General features: G+C 37.6%; 1 protein-coding gene and 1 pseudogene across 1 annotated transcript; both read left to right on the plus strand.

Annotated features, from left to right (window-relative positions):
* Positions 1-1,032: 1,032 nt before the first annotated feature.
* LOC129679886 (taste receptor type 2 member 14-like) lies at positions 1,033-1,716 on the plus strand (annotated as a pseudogene).
* Positions 1,717-15,679: 13,963 nt separating this feature from the next.
* Positions 15,680-16,597, plus strand: Tas2r13 (taste 2 receptor member 13). The gene has a single exon (XM_055610129.1). The coding sequence runs from the start codon at positions 15,680-15,682 to the stop codon at positions 16,595-16,597; it is 918 nt and encodes a 305-aa protein (XP_055466104.1).
* Positions 16,598-17,885: the final 1,288 nt, after the last annotated feature.

The following is a 17,885-nucleotide window of genomic DNA, read 5'->3' on the forward strand; positions in this document are numbered from 1 at the left end:
CGTGTGTGTGTGTGTGTGTGTGTGTGTGTGTATGAAAGAGGAGAGAGAGAAAAGAAAGAAAGGGAAAGAATATGTTTTTATAAACAGTAAAATGTTAAAATGTTGTTTTTCATTACTGAGTTTATAAGAAATAATGCATTAAATAGCTTGTAACTTTTTGAGTGTTGAGTGTGTATTTATATCTGATCTTTCGGTCTGTTTTCAAGCTCTAACAGAAGATCAGTGCTCAAAAAGTAGTATATTGTTAGTACTGTTAATGCCCCAAAGAGGAGAGGACAAGTTAGCTACGATGCCAATGGGAATAAGCACTTCGGCTTGCAAATGTGCTCAGATTTATTTACTTGCAGCAGGTTAGAATGTAGTGTCATCATTGGTGACAAAAGACTGAGCTGTTATTGTTAGGACAGAGAATGTGGATAAAGTCAGGTGACCTGTGAAAATAATGTACAAAGTATATCCTTGGCTGCTTTGCAGAATCCCTTTTAAACTTTGAGAATATTGTTGAATTTTTGTAAATCAGATATTTGCAGCATTTTAGATAAATTCAAAGGAATCATTAAAGAAAACTGGTATTGGGACATTGTCTTAAGGAGAATGGGTATGGAGCTGATGATCACACTTACAATCATTTTCATTATGGAATTCATAGTTTGGGGAATGGATTTATAGCTGTGGTGAGCATCATGGATTGGGTCAAGAGAAGAAAGATCTCTTCAGTGGATCAGATCCTTACTGCCCTGGTCACCTCTAGAATCTCTATGCGCTGGATAATATTTTTAGACTGGTGGATTTCTATAGTATATCCAGTTTCTTAGATTACAAGAATGTATGGTAAGAATTATATTATCTTCATGCATGCCCCTCCCCAAGTCCACTGATAGGGGAGGTCCTCCTCTACTTCTTTCTGATCTTAGTCATGCAGAAAGGGGGGGAGAGGGTGGGACCGGGAGGGGAGGAGAGAGGGGCTTATGGAGTGATACAAAATGAATAAAGTGTAATTAATAAAAGTTAAATAAAAAATAAAAAAATAATAATTATATTATCTGAACTGTGACCAGTCATTTCAACGCCTGGCTGGCTACTTACCTCAGCATCTTTTATATTCTCAAGATGGCTATTTTCTCTAACAGTATGTTTGTCTACCTAAAGTGGAGATGTAAAAATGTGGTTTCAGGGCCACTGTTACTGTCGCTGCTCCTTTTGTTTGTAAATACCCTAATGATAAATGCCAGCATCGATATCAAGATTGATGAATCTAGAAGAAATACATCTTGCATTTCCATAGCAAGAACATTCCCACAGTTCTTTAGGTTTCTTTATTACAAAACTTTTATATTTATGTTCATCTCCTTCTCTGTGTCCCTGACAGCTTTTCTCCTGCTCATCTTCGCCCTGTGCAGACATCTGAATAACGTGCAGCACAATGCCAAAGGATATAGAGACGTCAGTCAGTACCAGGCGCACACATCGGCCCTGCGCAGTGTGGTCTCCTTTCTCATGCTCTCTGTCTGTTTCTCTCCTTCTGTCATTGCAGTACTTTGGACATCTGAAGTAGATACGAATCAAACCATCTTGTTTTCAAAGGCTACGCTACCAACCTTTCCTACTGCTCACTCCTGTGTCCTAATTCAGGGAAATAATAAACTGAGACGGGCTGGGTATTCCATGCTGCAGCGGATGAGGCCGAGGTCCAACGAGGGGCCTTCAGCTCCCTAGACTCTAACCCTTCAGAGATCGGCTCACATATTCTGCAGAAAACTCAGCTTACAAGAGAGGCTTGTGTTTTCTATGGAGATTTTTATATTAAGCTTCATAAATCTTGACGAAAGAGTGTTTAGAAAACTCACTTTCTAAACCATAAAACTTTGTAGTATGCGTAAGGTTTTGTGTCTTAGTATAGTTTTATACATAAGAATATTAACAAAGCAAACTTAAATGTGGGAAATCTTTTAATATTGTTGTATATATACCTAAATATTCTTTAAATCAGGCAGAAAAGTTTGATGATTTATATTACAGCTATGCTAGCTTATAAATTACACTTCCATGAAATAAAAATTGCTTTTTCCATCAAAGTACTGACATGTTCCATTTTAATAAAGATGAAAATTGCATTTTGCTTTTTAATTAATTTCTTGGATATCAACATTTTCAGAACTATATTGACTCATGTCTATTCCTCTGTGTTGCTTTTAAGAGATGCATAATATAATGGAGGATGGCCAGTTTATAGAATTTCTGTTATCTTTGTAGAGCTCAACTTGTTTTCAAATGCATCACTAATTTTATTTAATATTATCACCTTTTTATTTTCCTGGGAGAGGAAAAAAAAAAACTCAAATGTGTCATCTGTTCTCCGTTATAGGTCACAGTCTACCAAATGCATTTTGACTTCTCAATTTGTCAGCTACCATGACCTATTTTCTTACTTACCATCAAATTTTTAAGCAAAAGTTAATTTCAACAACATCCAATTCACGATGTTAATCCCATACTTATCAAGATTGTGTACTTTAGGCTATGTATGCTAAGATCTCAATATGATGTCACACAGAAGAGTATAGTTTCTGCTTAGTTTCTCTTCTGTGTTCTTGTCATCATGGTGACCAGAGATGACAGATATGCTTTCTGAATGTTTCAACAAGAAAACGATAGCTACTCAGTGGTTTGCATCACTCAGCAACCTAGTAAAGAATGTTAAGCTCAAATGACATTGTATAACCTCAAGGAGAAGAAGGGGATTCTAAAAACAATGATTATTTTTATTCTTTTGGAATATGTTGGATTTTAGTGTGCATTCCCTCTTCCATTTTCATGATATCCATTTCATTCATACAAAACTATATCTGATAAAGTCAGCTATTCTGCAATAGAAATACCACAAAAGATAAAGACAGAGAAAGAGGAAGTAGTTTTATTTGAATATTAACAAAAGTGAGTTTGACTCCACTCCATGATCTTCTATGAAATACTTCAGGCGGTGTGAGTACTTAAGTCACTTGGTCTTCAACAGGGAAATCAGAAAATAAGAGGTTGGACAAGAATATTTTTAGCTAAGTCAACAAAAGTATAAAACTCACATTGATTTTAGGTTAGTTGCTACAGCAAAATCAGTAGTGGCATGAGAACTTGGCTGTACATCTCAGAATATGCAGGGCAACTCAGTCGAGGAAATAAAAGTCTTGAAGTTGAATCTTCTCTGTTTAATCATGGGAAATACCCTGCATAGCATCTCTTCAATCATCATATTTTAGAATCTAAGCAAAAGATTCCTTGACTGGATCAAGAAAAGAAATCTGTCTCCAGCCAATCAGATTTTTGCTCCTTTGGCAATTTCGAGAACTCCTCTGCTGTGGAGTGGATGGAATAGATTTAAGAATTTTTATTTTGACTTGGATAGTTAGCAATCATTTCAGTCTCTGGTTTGCTATTATCCTTGTTATCTTTTATTTGTTCAAAATATCCAGTTCTATTCATTCCCGTTTCTACTGGAGAGTCCTTTCATATCTGAAGTGGACAAAATAATCTTTCTTGGCTTGCAAGAAAGCTCATGTACTAAACCATGAGGCTGCTTCTCATCACCTAGTTATCATTGTCACAATGAAGAAACAAGCACTTTTACGTTTTATCTACACCACAAAGCATGCAGATTTTCTTCCTGAACATAGGCATAAACAAAAGGGAAATCTAAAAATACTAACAGAATTTTCTGACAGGAAGAGAAATCTACTGTGTCATTTACTTTACAAATAGGCCTTGAAATAAATGTTAACAATTTCTGGTTTAGTGCTGAGGAATCAACAGTCACTTGTTTCCAGTGTTTTGACAAGTTACAGAGTTTTGCCTTAACTATTGTCGTATATAAAATAAATTTTTCCATAAATATGGATGAAAGTTTATGGTTAGGGAGTTACAGACTTCAGGAGAATTTGCTACCGGTATGTTTATCAGAATAATAATATAAAACACACTAGGGACAGCTTAGATATGTAACTATTCCAAGGTAATGGAACATTTAAAGAATTAAATGGGGAGGATCCAAGATGGCTGTGCCAGGAGGACACTGTGTCTGAGAAGCAGGACAGCAATGACTGCACAGAGACCAACAGATTGAACTCTGGGCCCTAAAACACTAACAGTTGTGTTTCCCACGTGAGAGGAAACCCCATGGTGTGAGAAGTAATCGGGTCCATTCTCAGGTCACCCATCTAAACCCTAGAGAGTTCTGGTCCCGGCAGGCACTCTGTTGCCAGCACAGAGCCACATGACTGAGTGTTCTGATCACCATCCCAGACTGAACTGTGGGCCCCACAACACCAGAGACTGGGTTTCCCTGGCATGAGTGCTGTGCTCAGCTGTCACTAATTACTGCTTGGGTACTGGAGCACAATGCTCCAACCTCAAACCTAAAGGAGCCTGGATCCATGGATCAGCCCCAGATGCTGCTCCAAGGAACAACCGGTACCTCCATCTAAACTGACCAAACAGCAGGGCTCCCTGGTTCATCAAAAGAGCTATACCCAGAAAGCACAGTGTAAGAGCAGCAGCAGCAGCTCACTAAATTTATAACAAGAAACCCAGTGGCAGGGCAGCTGTCTCCAGGATTTCTCCTGGGGGGAAGACAACCACCCTCCCCAGCCCTGACTACCAACTGCCACAGTCACCACACAGGTCCATATGCCGGAGGTGAGCTGTGGCAATTCTTGAGAAACACCAACCAATCAGTGACCATACCAAAAAAGCTGAGGAGACCTCCATGTGGAAAACTATCATCCTGCCAAGGGGGTCCTCCCCACACCAGGATTCCAGCAGGCACCAGGCACAAGAAACTAACCGCCAACACCTGAGACAGCCAGGTGGCTAGAGGCCAGAGTGAAAGCAAAATCAACAAAAGCCAAAGCAATATGGCACCTCCAGAACCCAGTTATCCAGAGGCAAGCAGCTCTGGACACCCTATCATTACTGAAATTGAAGAAGATGACCTTACATATATGCTTATGAAGAGGATAATGGAGGAAACAAATAAAATGTGTAAAGAAATGGAGGAAGATAAAGTCAAACAGGTTAGGACCATTTGTAAAGAAATACAGGAAGACCCAGACAAACAGTTTGCAGCCTTCAGAGAAGAAATAATTAAATAACTGAAAGAAATAAGAGAAACGGAGAAATATTCAAACAAAGGAAAAACATGAAAATACAGTCACACAGGTGAAGGAAATCAACAAAACCTTTCAAGATAGAATTGGAAAAATTAAAGTAAACAAAAATGGAGTAAATCATGGAGAAGAACTTAGGAAAGAAAACAGGAACTACAGAGGTAAGCATAACCAACAGACTATAAGAGATGGAAGAAAGTGCCAGATAGATTTCCAAAGTGGTTGTACCAGTTTACATTCCCACCAGCAGTGGAGGAGGGTTCCCCTTTCTCCACAACCTCTCCAGCATGTGTTATCACTTGAGTTTTTCATCTTGGCCATTCTGATGGGTGTGAGGTGAAATCTCAGGGTCGTTTTGATTTGCATTTCCCTGATGACTAATGAGGTTGAGCATTTCTTTAAGTGTTTCTCTGCCATTCGATATTCCTCTACAGAGAATTCTCTCTTTAGCTCTGTTCCCCATTTTTTAATTGGATTACTTGGTTTGCTGCTTTTCAGCTTCTTTAGTTCTTTGTATATACTGGATATTAGTCCTCTGTCAGATAAAGGGTTAGTGAAGATCCTTTCCCAATCTGTAGGCAGTCGTTTTGTTTTGATGACGGTGTCCTTTGCTTTACAGAAGCTTTTCAATTTCATGAGGTCCCATTTATTGATTGTTGCTCTTAGAGCCTGTGCTGTTGGTGTTCTGTTCAGGAAGTTGTCTCCTGTGCCAATGAGTTCTAGGCTGTTCCCCACTTTTTCTTCTAACAGATTTAGCGTATCTGGTTTTATGTTGAGGTCTTTGATCCACTTGGACTTTAGTTTTGTGCAGGGTGATAAATATGCATCTATTTTCATTTTTCTGCATGTAGACATCCAGTTGGACCAGCACCATTTGTTGAAGATGCTGTCTTTTTTCCATTGAATGGTTTTGGCTTCTTTGTCAAAAATCGAGTATTCATAGGTGTGTGGGTTTATTTCTGGGTCTTCTATTTGTTTCCATTGATCCTCCTTTCGGTTTTTATGCCAATACCATGCAGTTTTTATTACTATTGCTCTGTAGTACAGCTTGAGATCAGGGATGGAGATACCTCAGACAATTAGGAATAGTGCTTCCTCAAGGCAAATGGTGGGATCTAGAAAAGATCATTCTGAGTGAAATGTCTCAGAAGGAGAAAGACAAACACAGTATATACTCACTTATATAGACCTATAAGATATGATAAACATAATGAAATCTATACACCTAAAAAAGATAATCAAGAGAGCGGACATGGGGTAAGATGATCAATCCTCATTTAGAAAGACAGATGGGATGTGCATTGAACGTATGACAGGAGTCTACTGAAGGCATCTGAAAGACTCTAACTAGCAGTGTTTTCAAAGCAGATACAAAGACATAACCAAACCTTCGGCAGAGTACAGGGAATCATATGAAAGAAGGGGAGTTAGTATGATGGGGAAAAGATAGGAGCTCCACAAGGACCAAATATATCTGGGCACAGGGTCTTTCCTGAGACTGACATTCAACCAAGGACCATGTATGGATATAACCTAGAACCTCTGCTCAGATGTAGCCCGTGGTAGCTCAGTAACCAATTGTTTTCCAATAGTGAGGGGAACAAGGACTATTTCTAATAGGAACTCAATGGCTGGCTCTTTGACCTCTTCACCCCCCAAGAGAGGAGCAGTCCTGTTAGGCCACAGAGGAGGACTTTGCAGCCAGTCCTGAAGATACCTGATAAAACAGAATCAGATAAATGGGGAGGAGCCCCCCCATCAGTGGACTTGGAAAGGGGCAGGGTAGAGATGAGGGAGGGAGGATGGGATTGGGAGAGAATGAGGGAGCGGGATACAGCTGGGATACAGAGTTAATAAAATGTAACTGATAAGAAAAAATAAAATTAAAAAAAAGAGATCGAAGAAAGAATCTCAGATGTGAAAGATACAATGGAAGAAATCGATATATCTGTCAAAGAAAATGTTAAATCTAAAAAATCCGTGACACAAACCATCTAAGAAATCCAAGACAACATAAAAAGACAAAACCTAAGAATAATAGGAATAGAGGAGAAAGAAGATTCATGTCTCAAAGGTCCAGAAAATATTTTCAACAAGGTCATAGAAGAAAATTTTCCCAATTTAAAGGAGGTGGCCTATAAGCATACAAGAGGCCTACAGAGCACGTAATAGATTACACCAGAAAAGAAAATCCTCCTGCCACATAATAATCGAAACAGTAAGTATACAGAACAAATAAAAAATACTAAAAGCTACAAGGGAAAAAGGTCAAGTAACATATAATAGCAAACTCATCAGACTCACACCTGACTTCTCAACAGAGACTATGAAAGCTAGATGGGCCTAAATGCATATCATGCAGACCCTAAGAGAACACAGATGGTAGCCCAGGCTACTATACCCAGCAAACTCCAACTCTCAGTCCTTATAGATGGAGAAAACAAGATTTTCAACAACAACAACAAAAAAATTTAAACAATACCTACCCACAAATCCAGCATTACAGAAGATACTAGAAGGAAAAATAGAACCCAGGAAAACTAACTACATTCAGGAAAACACAGAAAACAATTAACCTCATTACAGCAAAACTAAAAGTAGCCAAGTACACAAACACACTGCCACAAGCAACAGCAAAATCAAAGTATCTAATAGCCACTGTTCATTAATCTCCCTCAACATCAACGGACTCTACTCTTCAATAAAAAGACACAGACTAACAGAATAGATATGTGAACAAGAGCCAACAATCTGTTGCATACAAGAAACACACCTAAGTCACAAAGATAGACATTACCTGAGAGTAAAGGGCTGGAAGACAGTTTTCCAAGCAAATGGACCAAATAAGCAAGCAGGAATAGCCATTTTAATATCTAATGAAATAGACTTTCAATCAAAATTAATCAAAAGATATGGGGAAGGTTATTTCATATCCATCAAAAGAAAACTCCAGCAAGAAGACATCATAGTTCTGACATCTATGCCACAGATACAAGGGTACTATATTTGTAAAAGAAATATTAATAATACTTAAACCACACGTAGATCCCCACACATTAATAGTGAGAGACTTCAATACTCCACTCTCAACAAAGGACAGGTCAACAAAACAGAAATTAAACAAAGAAACAATGACTCTAACAGAGGTCATGAATCAAATGGACCTAAAGAGATCTACAGAACTTTTCATTTAAAAAACTACCTTTTTCTCAGCACCTCTTGGAACCTTCTCCAAAATAGACCATATACTCAAAGCAAACCTCAACAGATACAAGAAGATTGCAATAATCCCTTGTATCCTATCTGACCATCATGGACTAAAGCTGGACCTCAACAACAACAGAAATAGCAAGATGCCTACACACATGGAAACTGAACAACTCGCTACTCAGTAACATCTGGGTTAAGGAAGAAATAAAGAAAGAAATTAAAGCCTTACTAGAATACAATGAAAATGAAGTCACAGCATACCAAAACTTATTGGACACAATAAAAGCAGTGCTAAGAAGAAAGTTCATAGTATTAAGGGCTTTCCAGAAGAAATTAGAATAATCTCATTCAAGCAACGTAAGAAGCAGACATACCCAAGAGGAGTAGATGGCTGGAAATAATCAAACTCAGGACTGAACTCAATAAATTAGAAACAAATAAAACAATTCAAAGACTCAATGAAACCAAGAGCTGGTTCTTTGGGAAAATCAAAAAGATAGGCAAACCCTTAGCCAAACTAAAAGGCAGAGAGACTCTATCCAAATTAACAAAATCAGAAATGAAAAGGGGGACATAACAACAGACACTGAGGAAATTCAAACAACCATTAGATCTTACTTCAAAAGCCTGTATGCCACAAAATTTGAAAATCTAAATGAAATGGAGAAGTTTCTTGATCGATTCCACTTACTAAAGCTGAATTAAAACCAGGTAAATAAAATTAAATAGTCCTATATTCACTAAGGAAATAGAAGCTGTCATCAAAAGTCTCCCTTCCAAAAAAATGCCCAGGACCAGATGGTTTCAGTGTAGAATTCTAATTCTTCAAAGAAGAGCTAACACCTATACTCTTCAAAGTATTCCACAAAATTGAAACAGAAGGAACATTAACAAACTCATTCTATGAAGCCATAGTCACCTTGATACTTACACCTCACAAAGACCCAACAAAGAAAGATAATTTCAGGCCAATCATCCTTATGAACACTAATGCAAAAATAACTCAACAAAATACTTGCAAACCATATACAATAACACATCATAGAAATAATCTACATGACCAAGTCGGCTTCATCTCAGGTGTGGAGGGGTGATCAATATATGAAAATCCATCAATGGAATTCACCATATAAACAAACTGAAAGAAAAAAAAAACACATGATAATCTCCTTAGATTCTGAAAAAGCATTTGACAAAATCCAACATTCGTTTATGTTTAAAGTCCTGGAGAGATCAAGGATACAAAGCACATACCTAAACATAGTGAAAACAATATACAGCAAGCCTATAGCCAACATCAAACTGAACGGAGAGAAACTTAAAGCAATCCCACTGAAATCAGGGACAAGACAAGGCTGCCACTCTCTCCATATCTCTTCAACATAGTTCTTGAAGTCCTTGATAGAGCAGTAAGACAAAGGAGAACAAGAGAATTCAGTTCAGAAAGGAAGAGGTCAAAGTATCACAATTTGCAGATGATAGGATAGCATACATGAGTGACCCCAAAAACTCTACCAGGGAACTCCTACAGCTGATAAACACCTTCAGCAAAGTGGTTAAAAACAAAATTAAGTCAAAGAGAGAGAGAGAGAGAGAGAGAGAGAGAGAGAGAGAGAGAGAGAGAAAACAAAATCAGTAGCCCTTCTGTAAACGAAAGACAAATGGGCTGAGAAAGAAATTAGGTAAACAACACCCTTCACAATAGCCATAAAGGATATAAAGTTCCTTCATGTGACTCTAACCAAGCAAGTCAAAGACATGTATGAAAAAAACTTTAAGTCTTTGAAGAAAGAAATAGAAAATATCAGAAGATAGAAAGATTTCCCATTCTCATGGGTCAGTAGGATTAACATAGTAAAAATGGCCATCTTACCAAAATTACAGATTCAATGCAAATTACCAACAAAATTCTTTACAAAACTTGAAAGAAAAATTCTCAACTTCATATGGAATAATAAGAAAGCAAGAATCGCTAAAACCATCCTCTACAATAAAAGATCTTCTGGACGTATCTCCATCCTTGATCTCAAGCTATATTATAGAACAATAGTAATTAAAAACTGCCTGGTACAGGCATAGAAACAGAATGGTGGATCAATGGAATCAAATAGAAGACCCAGAAATAAATCCATACAATTATGGACAACTGATTTTTGACAAAGATGACAATACCATACAATGGAAAAAAGATAGCATCTTCAACAAATGATTCTGGTCTAACTGGATATCTACATGTAGAAATATACAAATAAATCAATACTTATCACCCTGCACAAAACTAAAGTCCAAGTGGATCAAAGACTTCAATATAAAACCAGACACACTAAATCTGTTAGAAGAAAAAGTGAGGAAGTGCCTTGAATTTGTTGGCACAGGAGACAACTTCCTGAACAGAATACCAACAGCACAGCCTCTAAGATCAACAATCAACAAATGGGCCCTTGTGAAACTGAAAAGCTTCTGTAAAGCAAAGGACACTGTCTTCAGAACAAAACAACAGCATACAGATTGGGAAAGGATCTTCACCAACCCTGTATCTGACAGAGAGCTAATGTCCAGAATATATAAATAACTCAAGAAGTTAAATAGCAACAAATCAAGTAATTCAATTAAAAAATGGAGTACAGAGATAAACAGAGAATTCTCAATAGAAGGTTAGCAAATGGCAGAAAAACACTTAAAGAAATGCTCAACATTCTTAGCCATCAGGGAAATGAAAATCAAAATGACCCTGAGATTTCACCTTATACCCATCAGAATGGCTAAGATCAAAAATTCAAGTGACAACATGCTGGAGAGGTTGTGGAGAAAGGGGAATCCTCCTCCATTTTTGGTGAGAATGTAAACTTGTAAAACCTCTTTGGAAAACAATCTGGCACTTTCTCAGAAAATTAGGAATAGTGCTTCCTCAATATAGAGCTATACCATTCATAGGTGTATATCCAAAAGATGCTCAAGTATACAACAAGGACATTTGTACAACCATGTTTGTAGCAGCTTTATTTGTAATAGCCAGAATCTGAAAACAACCCAGATGTCCCTCAGTTGAGGAACAGATACAGAATAATGGTACATTTACACAATGGAATACTACTCAGCAATTAAAAACAAGGAATGAAATCTGCAGGCAAATGTTGGGAATTAGAAAAAAAAAATCATCCTGAGTGAGGTATCCCAGAAGCAGAAAGACACGCATGGTATACACTCACTCATAAGTAGATATCAGACATATAATATAGGATAAACGTACTAAAATCTGTACACCTAAAGAAGCTAAGCAAGAAGGAGGACTGTAGGTAAGATGCTCAAACCTCATTCAGAAAGACAAATGGGATAGACATTATAAGAGGGAGACAACAGGGAATGAGACAGGAGCCTATAACAGACGGCCTCTGAAAGACTCTACCCAGCATGGTATTAATGCAGATGCTGAGACTCATAGCCAAACTTTAAGTAGAGTGCAGTAAATTTTATGGAAGAATGATAAGATAGAAACACCATGAGGGTACAGGACTTCCACAAAAAGAGCAATGGAATCAATAAGTCTGGGCCCAGGGATATTTTCTGAGACTGATACTCCAACCAAGGACCATGCATGAAGATAACCTAGAACCCCTACACAGATGTAGCCCGTGGCAGCTCAGTCTCCAAGTGGGTCTCCTAGTAAGGGGAACAGGGACTGTCTCTGACATGAATTCAGTAGTGGGCTCTTTGACCCCCACCCCCTAGGTAGAAGCAGCCTTGCTAGGCCACAGAGGAGGACATTGCAACCAGTCCTGATGAGACCTGATAGGCTAAGGTCAGATGGAAGGGGAGGAGGGTTGCCCCTATGTGGACTAGGGAAGGGGCAAGGGAATATAAGATGGAGGGCAGGAGTGAGATGGGAAGAGGGAGGGAACTATATCTGGGATACAAAGTAATTAATTGTAATAAATAAAAAGTGGAAAAATAAGGATCAAGTGTTTAACATGAATAATTGACACATAAACCCATGATCTTCGATTTTAGCCGTTATATATGCATGCACAAATATTTTATTTTATATTATTTAAAGTTCATCATTAGTTTTAATTTATAATAATAAAATACAAATATTTTTGTTCATTCTAGATTATATGAAAACTTACACTTTATCCTAACTACCTCTTGCATTCCCTCCTGCCCCTGTCCATTGCTTCCACACAGAAAAATCCTTGTCTATATTTGATAACTGAAAAGAATTTTTTTTTAATTTCTGAAATACCCTCCATTAGCTGTCATTTGACGTGCAATGTTACTTGCAGGTACTCTCAAACAGTTCATAATATTCTTGCAGTACGTTGGCTTTGCAGTCTGCATTAACAATGTGCAACAGATCAGGGGTCCTGACTGGCATTACTGAGTAGTATTGAACAATCTGTAGGAAAGAACGGTTCTACTGGTAAACACAGAATAGCTATTATGAATGAATTTGATGTCTGTTTTCATGGATATGTCAATTATTGATGCATTATTTCATTGTACTTTGGGTAAAAGTCAAATCATACTGTAAATATACTTTCTTTTATTTTAAAATATTTATTTACTTTTATTTTATTCATATGAAAGTTTTGCCTGCATGTATGTATGTGCAGTGATTAGGAGCACTTCCAGATCCCTTGAGTTATGGATACCTGGAGTTACAGATGCTGTGAGCTAGGATGTGTGCTAGGAACTAAACCACTCTCCTCTTCAGAGCAGAACATTTTATAGTCTATGGAGTCATTTTTCCTTCCATCCATCCTTGTATTTAACACACACACACACACACATATATGTTAAATACATTTTCTTAATTGTAATACATTCTTATTCATGATTGATGTGTGCACATGTAGGCAGAGGTATATGCCTTTCATGCATACAGATGTTAACATACAACTTCATGGAGCCATTTCTTTCCTTCGTCCATGTAGGAGTCATCTCCACTGCACTCCAGAGGTGACACTGTGTGTCTTTTTTAAGTAACTTGCAACAATACAATTTTAAAGAAGTATGTCTCCCTAAACTTGGAGCTAGGAGATCCAGACAGCCTGGGCCAGCATGGCCAAAAAATCTTCTGTTTCCGTGTCCAAAACACTGGGGTTACAGACAAGGGCCACAGTGCTGGGCTACTTAAAATGCGTTATAAGAGACTAAGTTCACGTCTCCAGGTATCCACAGGAAGCAATTTTACCCAGGGACTCATTTCCTTAGCATTTTCACCACAGAGAATAATGATGACTATTTCTTTTGGTGTTTGGTCTTCAAATATAGTTTTCAGTGGACTTGCCTGCTCTTTCATTTGACATTTTTCTTTTGTTTTAAGTGGTCTTTATACATTTGTTTTCTAAGATTCATTTTCTCCCAGCCTGTGGCTCACTCTTCCATTTTATTTAGCTTGTCTTTCGAAGAGCCCAGTAATGAATTCTTACACAACTTTACGTTCCATAAAATTTTATGGACAATCTATATTAAGAAGACAATCTCAGACAGACCTTTCAGATATTTGTTTTTAGGTTTTATATTTAAGTTGACAACCAACATTCTATTTGCAGTATAAAAAGAAGACTAGTATTTGTTTTTTAAATACAAGATAACATTAATTTTTTTAAATACTGATATCAAATTTTCCCACTATAATTTGCTACAAACATTCTCTTTTACTAGTGTTTCTACTTACACTTCATTGAAAAGAAATCAATGATATTTAGGTCTATTTATAACACTGAATCTTTGTATTCTGTTCCCAATATTTGTAGGTCTATATTTCAATCCCTTACCTTTCTAGAGTTTGTTTTTGTTCATTGATTGTTTATCTTACTATGTAACCCAGGCTGATTTTGAAGTCACCATCTTCACTTAGAGTCCAAAGTTGTGAAATAATTACTATATATCACTATGATCAACTACTATTGTCTCTTGATGCAGAAGACTAATACTATGCACTAAAAAAGTAACAATAAACTTTCCCTGATTGTTCTTATTTTATTTTAAGTTTTGATAATATCATATACGAATCTTCTTTTAAATAAAGTAGTTGTAGAACCTAGCCATTGAGAATATAGTACTTGTAAATTGCACATCAGAGCACATGAGCCATGCTTTCCATGAGGAAGCCATACTATAGAAACAGCAAGGAGCAAAGGTGCTAATATTGGAATTAACTAACTGTGTAGAACATCAAGATGATTTAGGCAGAGGCACAGAGAGAAACCCTGGGAGATGAGACCATAGGAGAGAGACAGAGATTGCATTATTTAAGACTGCGAGAGCTGTCAAGCAGAAAAGTGCCATAATTAAATATTTAAGTGGAGATTTTTATTTATTTTTATCTTAAATATGTTCAGTGTTTTCCTAAATAGAAGTTTGCTCACGACATGCATGTAGTGAATGTAGTGCCTACGGAGGCCAAAAGAAGTCACTGGTTTCTCTGGGACCCCTGCTACAGATGGTTGTGAGCCACCAAGTGGGTGCAGGAAATTGAACCTTGATCCTCTGCAAGACCATCAAGTGATATTAATCTCTACACCATCTCACCTGTCCCCAGGATCTAGTCCGAACTAAAAATCCTCCTTTTGTGACAATAGTCTGCAGTCTTATGCTGTGCTATTAGCTATTGAAAATATGTTTACATTTGTCTTTTTTCATTTATGTTCAAAAAGAAAAGTATATGCTATGGCAAGTGTATAAAATGGGAAAGCATGCGACTCCTAGGAATGGCGAGCATCACTGGGTGGTAACAGGGGGCAAAAGAAGCCTGGGGTTTTGTACACGAGCTTCTTGCATCTCGAATGCCGAAAAGTTGGAGCTACAGCTCTATATAAAACTGAGGAGTCACGAAATACCACAGAGCACTAGCTGCACGTCTCTAAGTCATCAGCAGTGATGCTGATCGACTAAAAATAGATCACCTAGCTAAATTTCTGATGATTCATACGACTGTCATCTTTGTTCCTCAGAATTTAAGCTGCTAGAATCAAATTTTCTTCAGCAGAGACAATGCAAAATGACAAAATAGTGAAAGAGAATATACCTTTATTTGCATGTTAGCAAATGCCAGTTGGATGCACTTCGTGATCTTCTGCACATTTCACCCTCTAGAAGGATATAAATATTTTAGCCTTGATAGAGATCAGAGAGAAGGATTTCACAAGAACATACAGAATCAAGGGCAAAGTTTAAATACTTTCATTAATACTAGGTCAGTCATTACAAAAGAAGCAGTGAGTTGAGTGAAAGCTTAGGCATGCGTTTTTGAGAATACAGGGTCATTTCAGCTTGGCAAATGACCAGTGAATCTTCTTTGTCTGGACATGGAAAGCACCCTGATCAGCATCTTCACTATTCTCATGGTTGTGGAGTTTATATTCGGAAACGTGAGCAATGGATTCATAGTGCTGACAAACTGCATTGACTGGGTCAGGAAAAGAACCCTTTCCTTGGTTAGTTGGATCCTGCTCTTCTTGGCCATTTTCAGAATGATTTTGATTTGGGAAATGCTGTTTGCGTGGCTGACATATCTGCAGAATTCATTTTTATTTGTGGCTGGAATAGAAATAAGGGTTATTATGTTGACCTGGGTAGTTTCCAACCACTTTACTCTGTGGCTTGCCACCATCCTCGGCATTTTTTATTTGCTAAAAATAGCCAGCTTTTCCACGCCTGCTTTTCTCTATCTGAAGTGGAGAGTAAGGAAAGTGCTTCTGATGATACTTCTGGGAAATTTGGTCTTCTTGCTGTTCAACATACTACAAATAAGCAAACATTTAGACAATTGGATGTATCAATATGAAAGAAATATGACCTGGAGTTCCAGAACGAATGAGTTTGTGAGGTTTTCAAAGCTGGTTTTATTCGAGATGATTGTGTTCTCTGTAATACCATTCATGGTGGCCCTAGTCTCTTTCATCCTGCTAATCTTTTCTTTGTGGAAACATCTCCAGAAGATGCATCTTAGTTCCAGAGGAGAACAAGATTCCAGCACCAAAGCCCATGTGAATGCCTTGAGAATTATCGTCTCCTTCCTTTTACTCTATGCCACTTACTTCATATCCTTTTTTATATCACTCATTCCTATGATGCATCAAAATGGAATAGATCATATGTTTAGCCTAACTGTTGGACTTTTCTACCCTTCAGGTCACTCATTCATCTTGATTCTGGGACATCCTAATTTAAGACAAGCCTGTCTTTTGGTGGTGACACGACTGAGGTATGGGCAAAAACATTAGAAACTCACTGTTCAATCAGGCAGCCAAACAACATGCTATTAGTCACATGGCAGCCACTCAGTGGTAGAGCCCTGGGCAAGCATTAACGTTAAAAAAACATGCTTTTGAGATTTTTCCATACATGATAAAACCCTCAGAAATTTAGAATAAGGCTAAAACAATGTGTTCTTGAATACAGATGTCAGAATCAGATTTTATGAATGTAGCCTAGGCATGATAACATATGCCTCGTAGCTAAAAAGTAAGTAGGCTGCAACGTTCATAGTTGGATCCAGGCTGAGGTGCATAGTGAGACACAGGTAATGGCAATACAATACAGATTTTAACTTTTATCCACTTGTGAGTTATCTCAAATCGTCGTTATAGGCATAAGCAAGATTTTCACACACTGAAACAATTCCTTATACTTTCTCATATTGTTTTGAAAGTCAATTAAAAAATCTAAATAAGCTTAATATAAGCAATGAAACTACAAAAGCTATACACACATGTATTTTAAAAACTAGGCTCTAGTACCTGGCAAGATGAATCAGTAAAGTGGTTTACTGATTCAAACATGAGGATCTGATTTTGACTCCCCAGATTCAACTAAAAGCCTGATGTCAAATGTCAACATAAAATTTGTGTATAATATACATACATATATGTACAAATGCCAAGAGCACCAGGAAAAAAATTTGCCCTGAAAGTCATAAATTAATATTCTTTAAATATCAGGTATAGATTTTACTGTTTAAATAAGATTTCATTTGGAACATGTTTCCTGGACTTTCTGAATACCATGACAAAAGGGAAGGAAAACATTCATCCCATATCTCAGGTTTGGATAGCCCTGTCTACACTCCTGGAGTTGGGACATGACAGTCAGTGATGAAGGAAGGCATAGATTATGGTCAGCATGCCAACTATTCCAGAGGTTTGCTAATAGTGGTTTCAGTTGTAGAAAACACAATGGGGACTTTTGCAAATGTATTCATGTAGTGCTGAACAGCAATCCCTGGGATGGCTTCCACAAGATTTCCCCGGTTGGCTGTATTCTCACCTGCTTGGCTTTCTGAACATAGGATTTCTATGGACAATAACTGTGTGCATCTCTCTTGATGCAAGCTAAGGAAAAGCCTTTCAGTCTGAGTGTTCTTAAATTGTAAATCCTCTGGACAGAATCCAACTTTTGCTGCAGAGCTTGCATAACCTGCCTCAGTGTCTTCTGTTGCCTCAATATAGGCAATGTATTGAATCTCTCTTTTCTGTGGATGAGACAAAGAATCAACAAGGTGCTTCCTGTTAC

The sequence above is a fragment of the Psammomys obesus genome, unplaced genomic scaffold (assembly GCF_907164565.1).
Source record: "Psammomys obesus unplaced genomic scaffold, mPsaObe1.curated_primary_1811, whole genome shotgun sequence".
In the NCBI taxonomy this organism is placed as follows: Eukaryota; Metazoa; Chordata; class Mammalia; order Rodentia; family Muridae; genus Psammomys; species Psammomys obesus.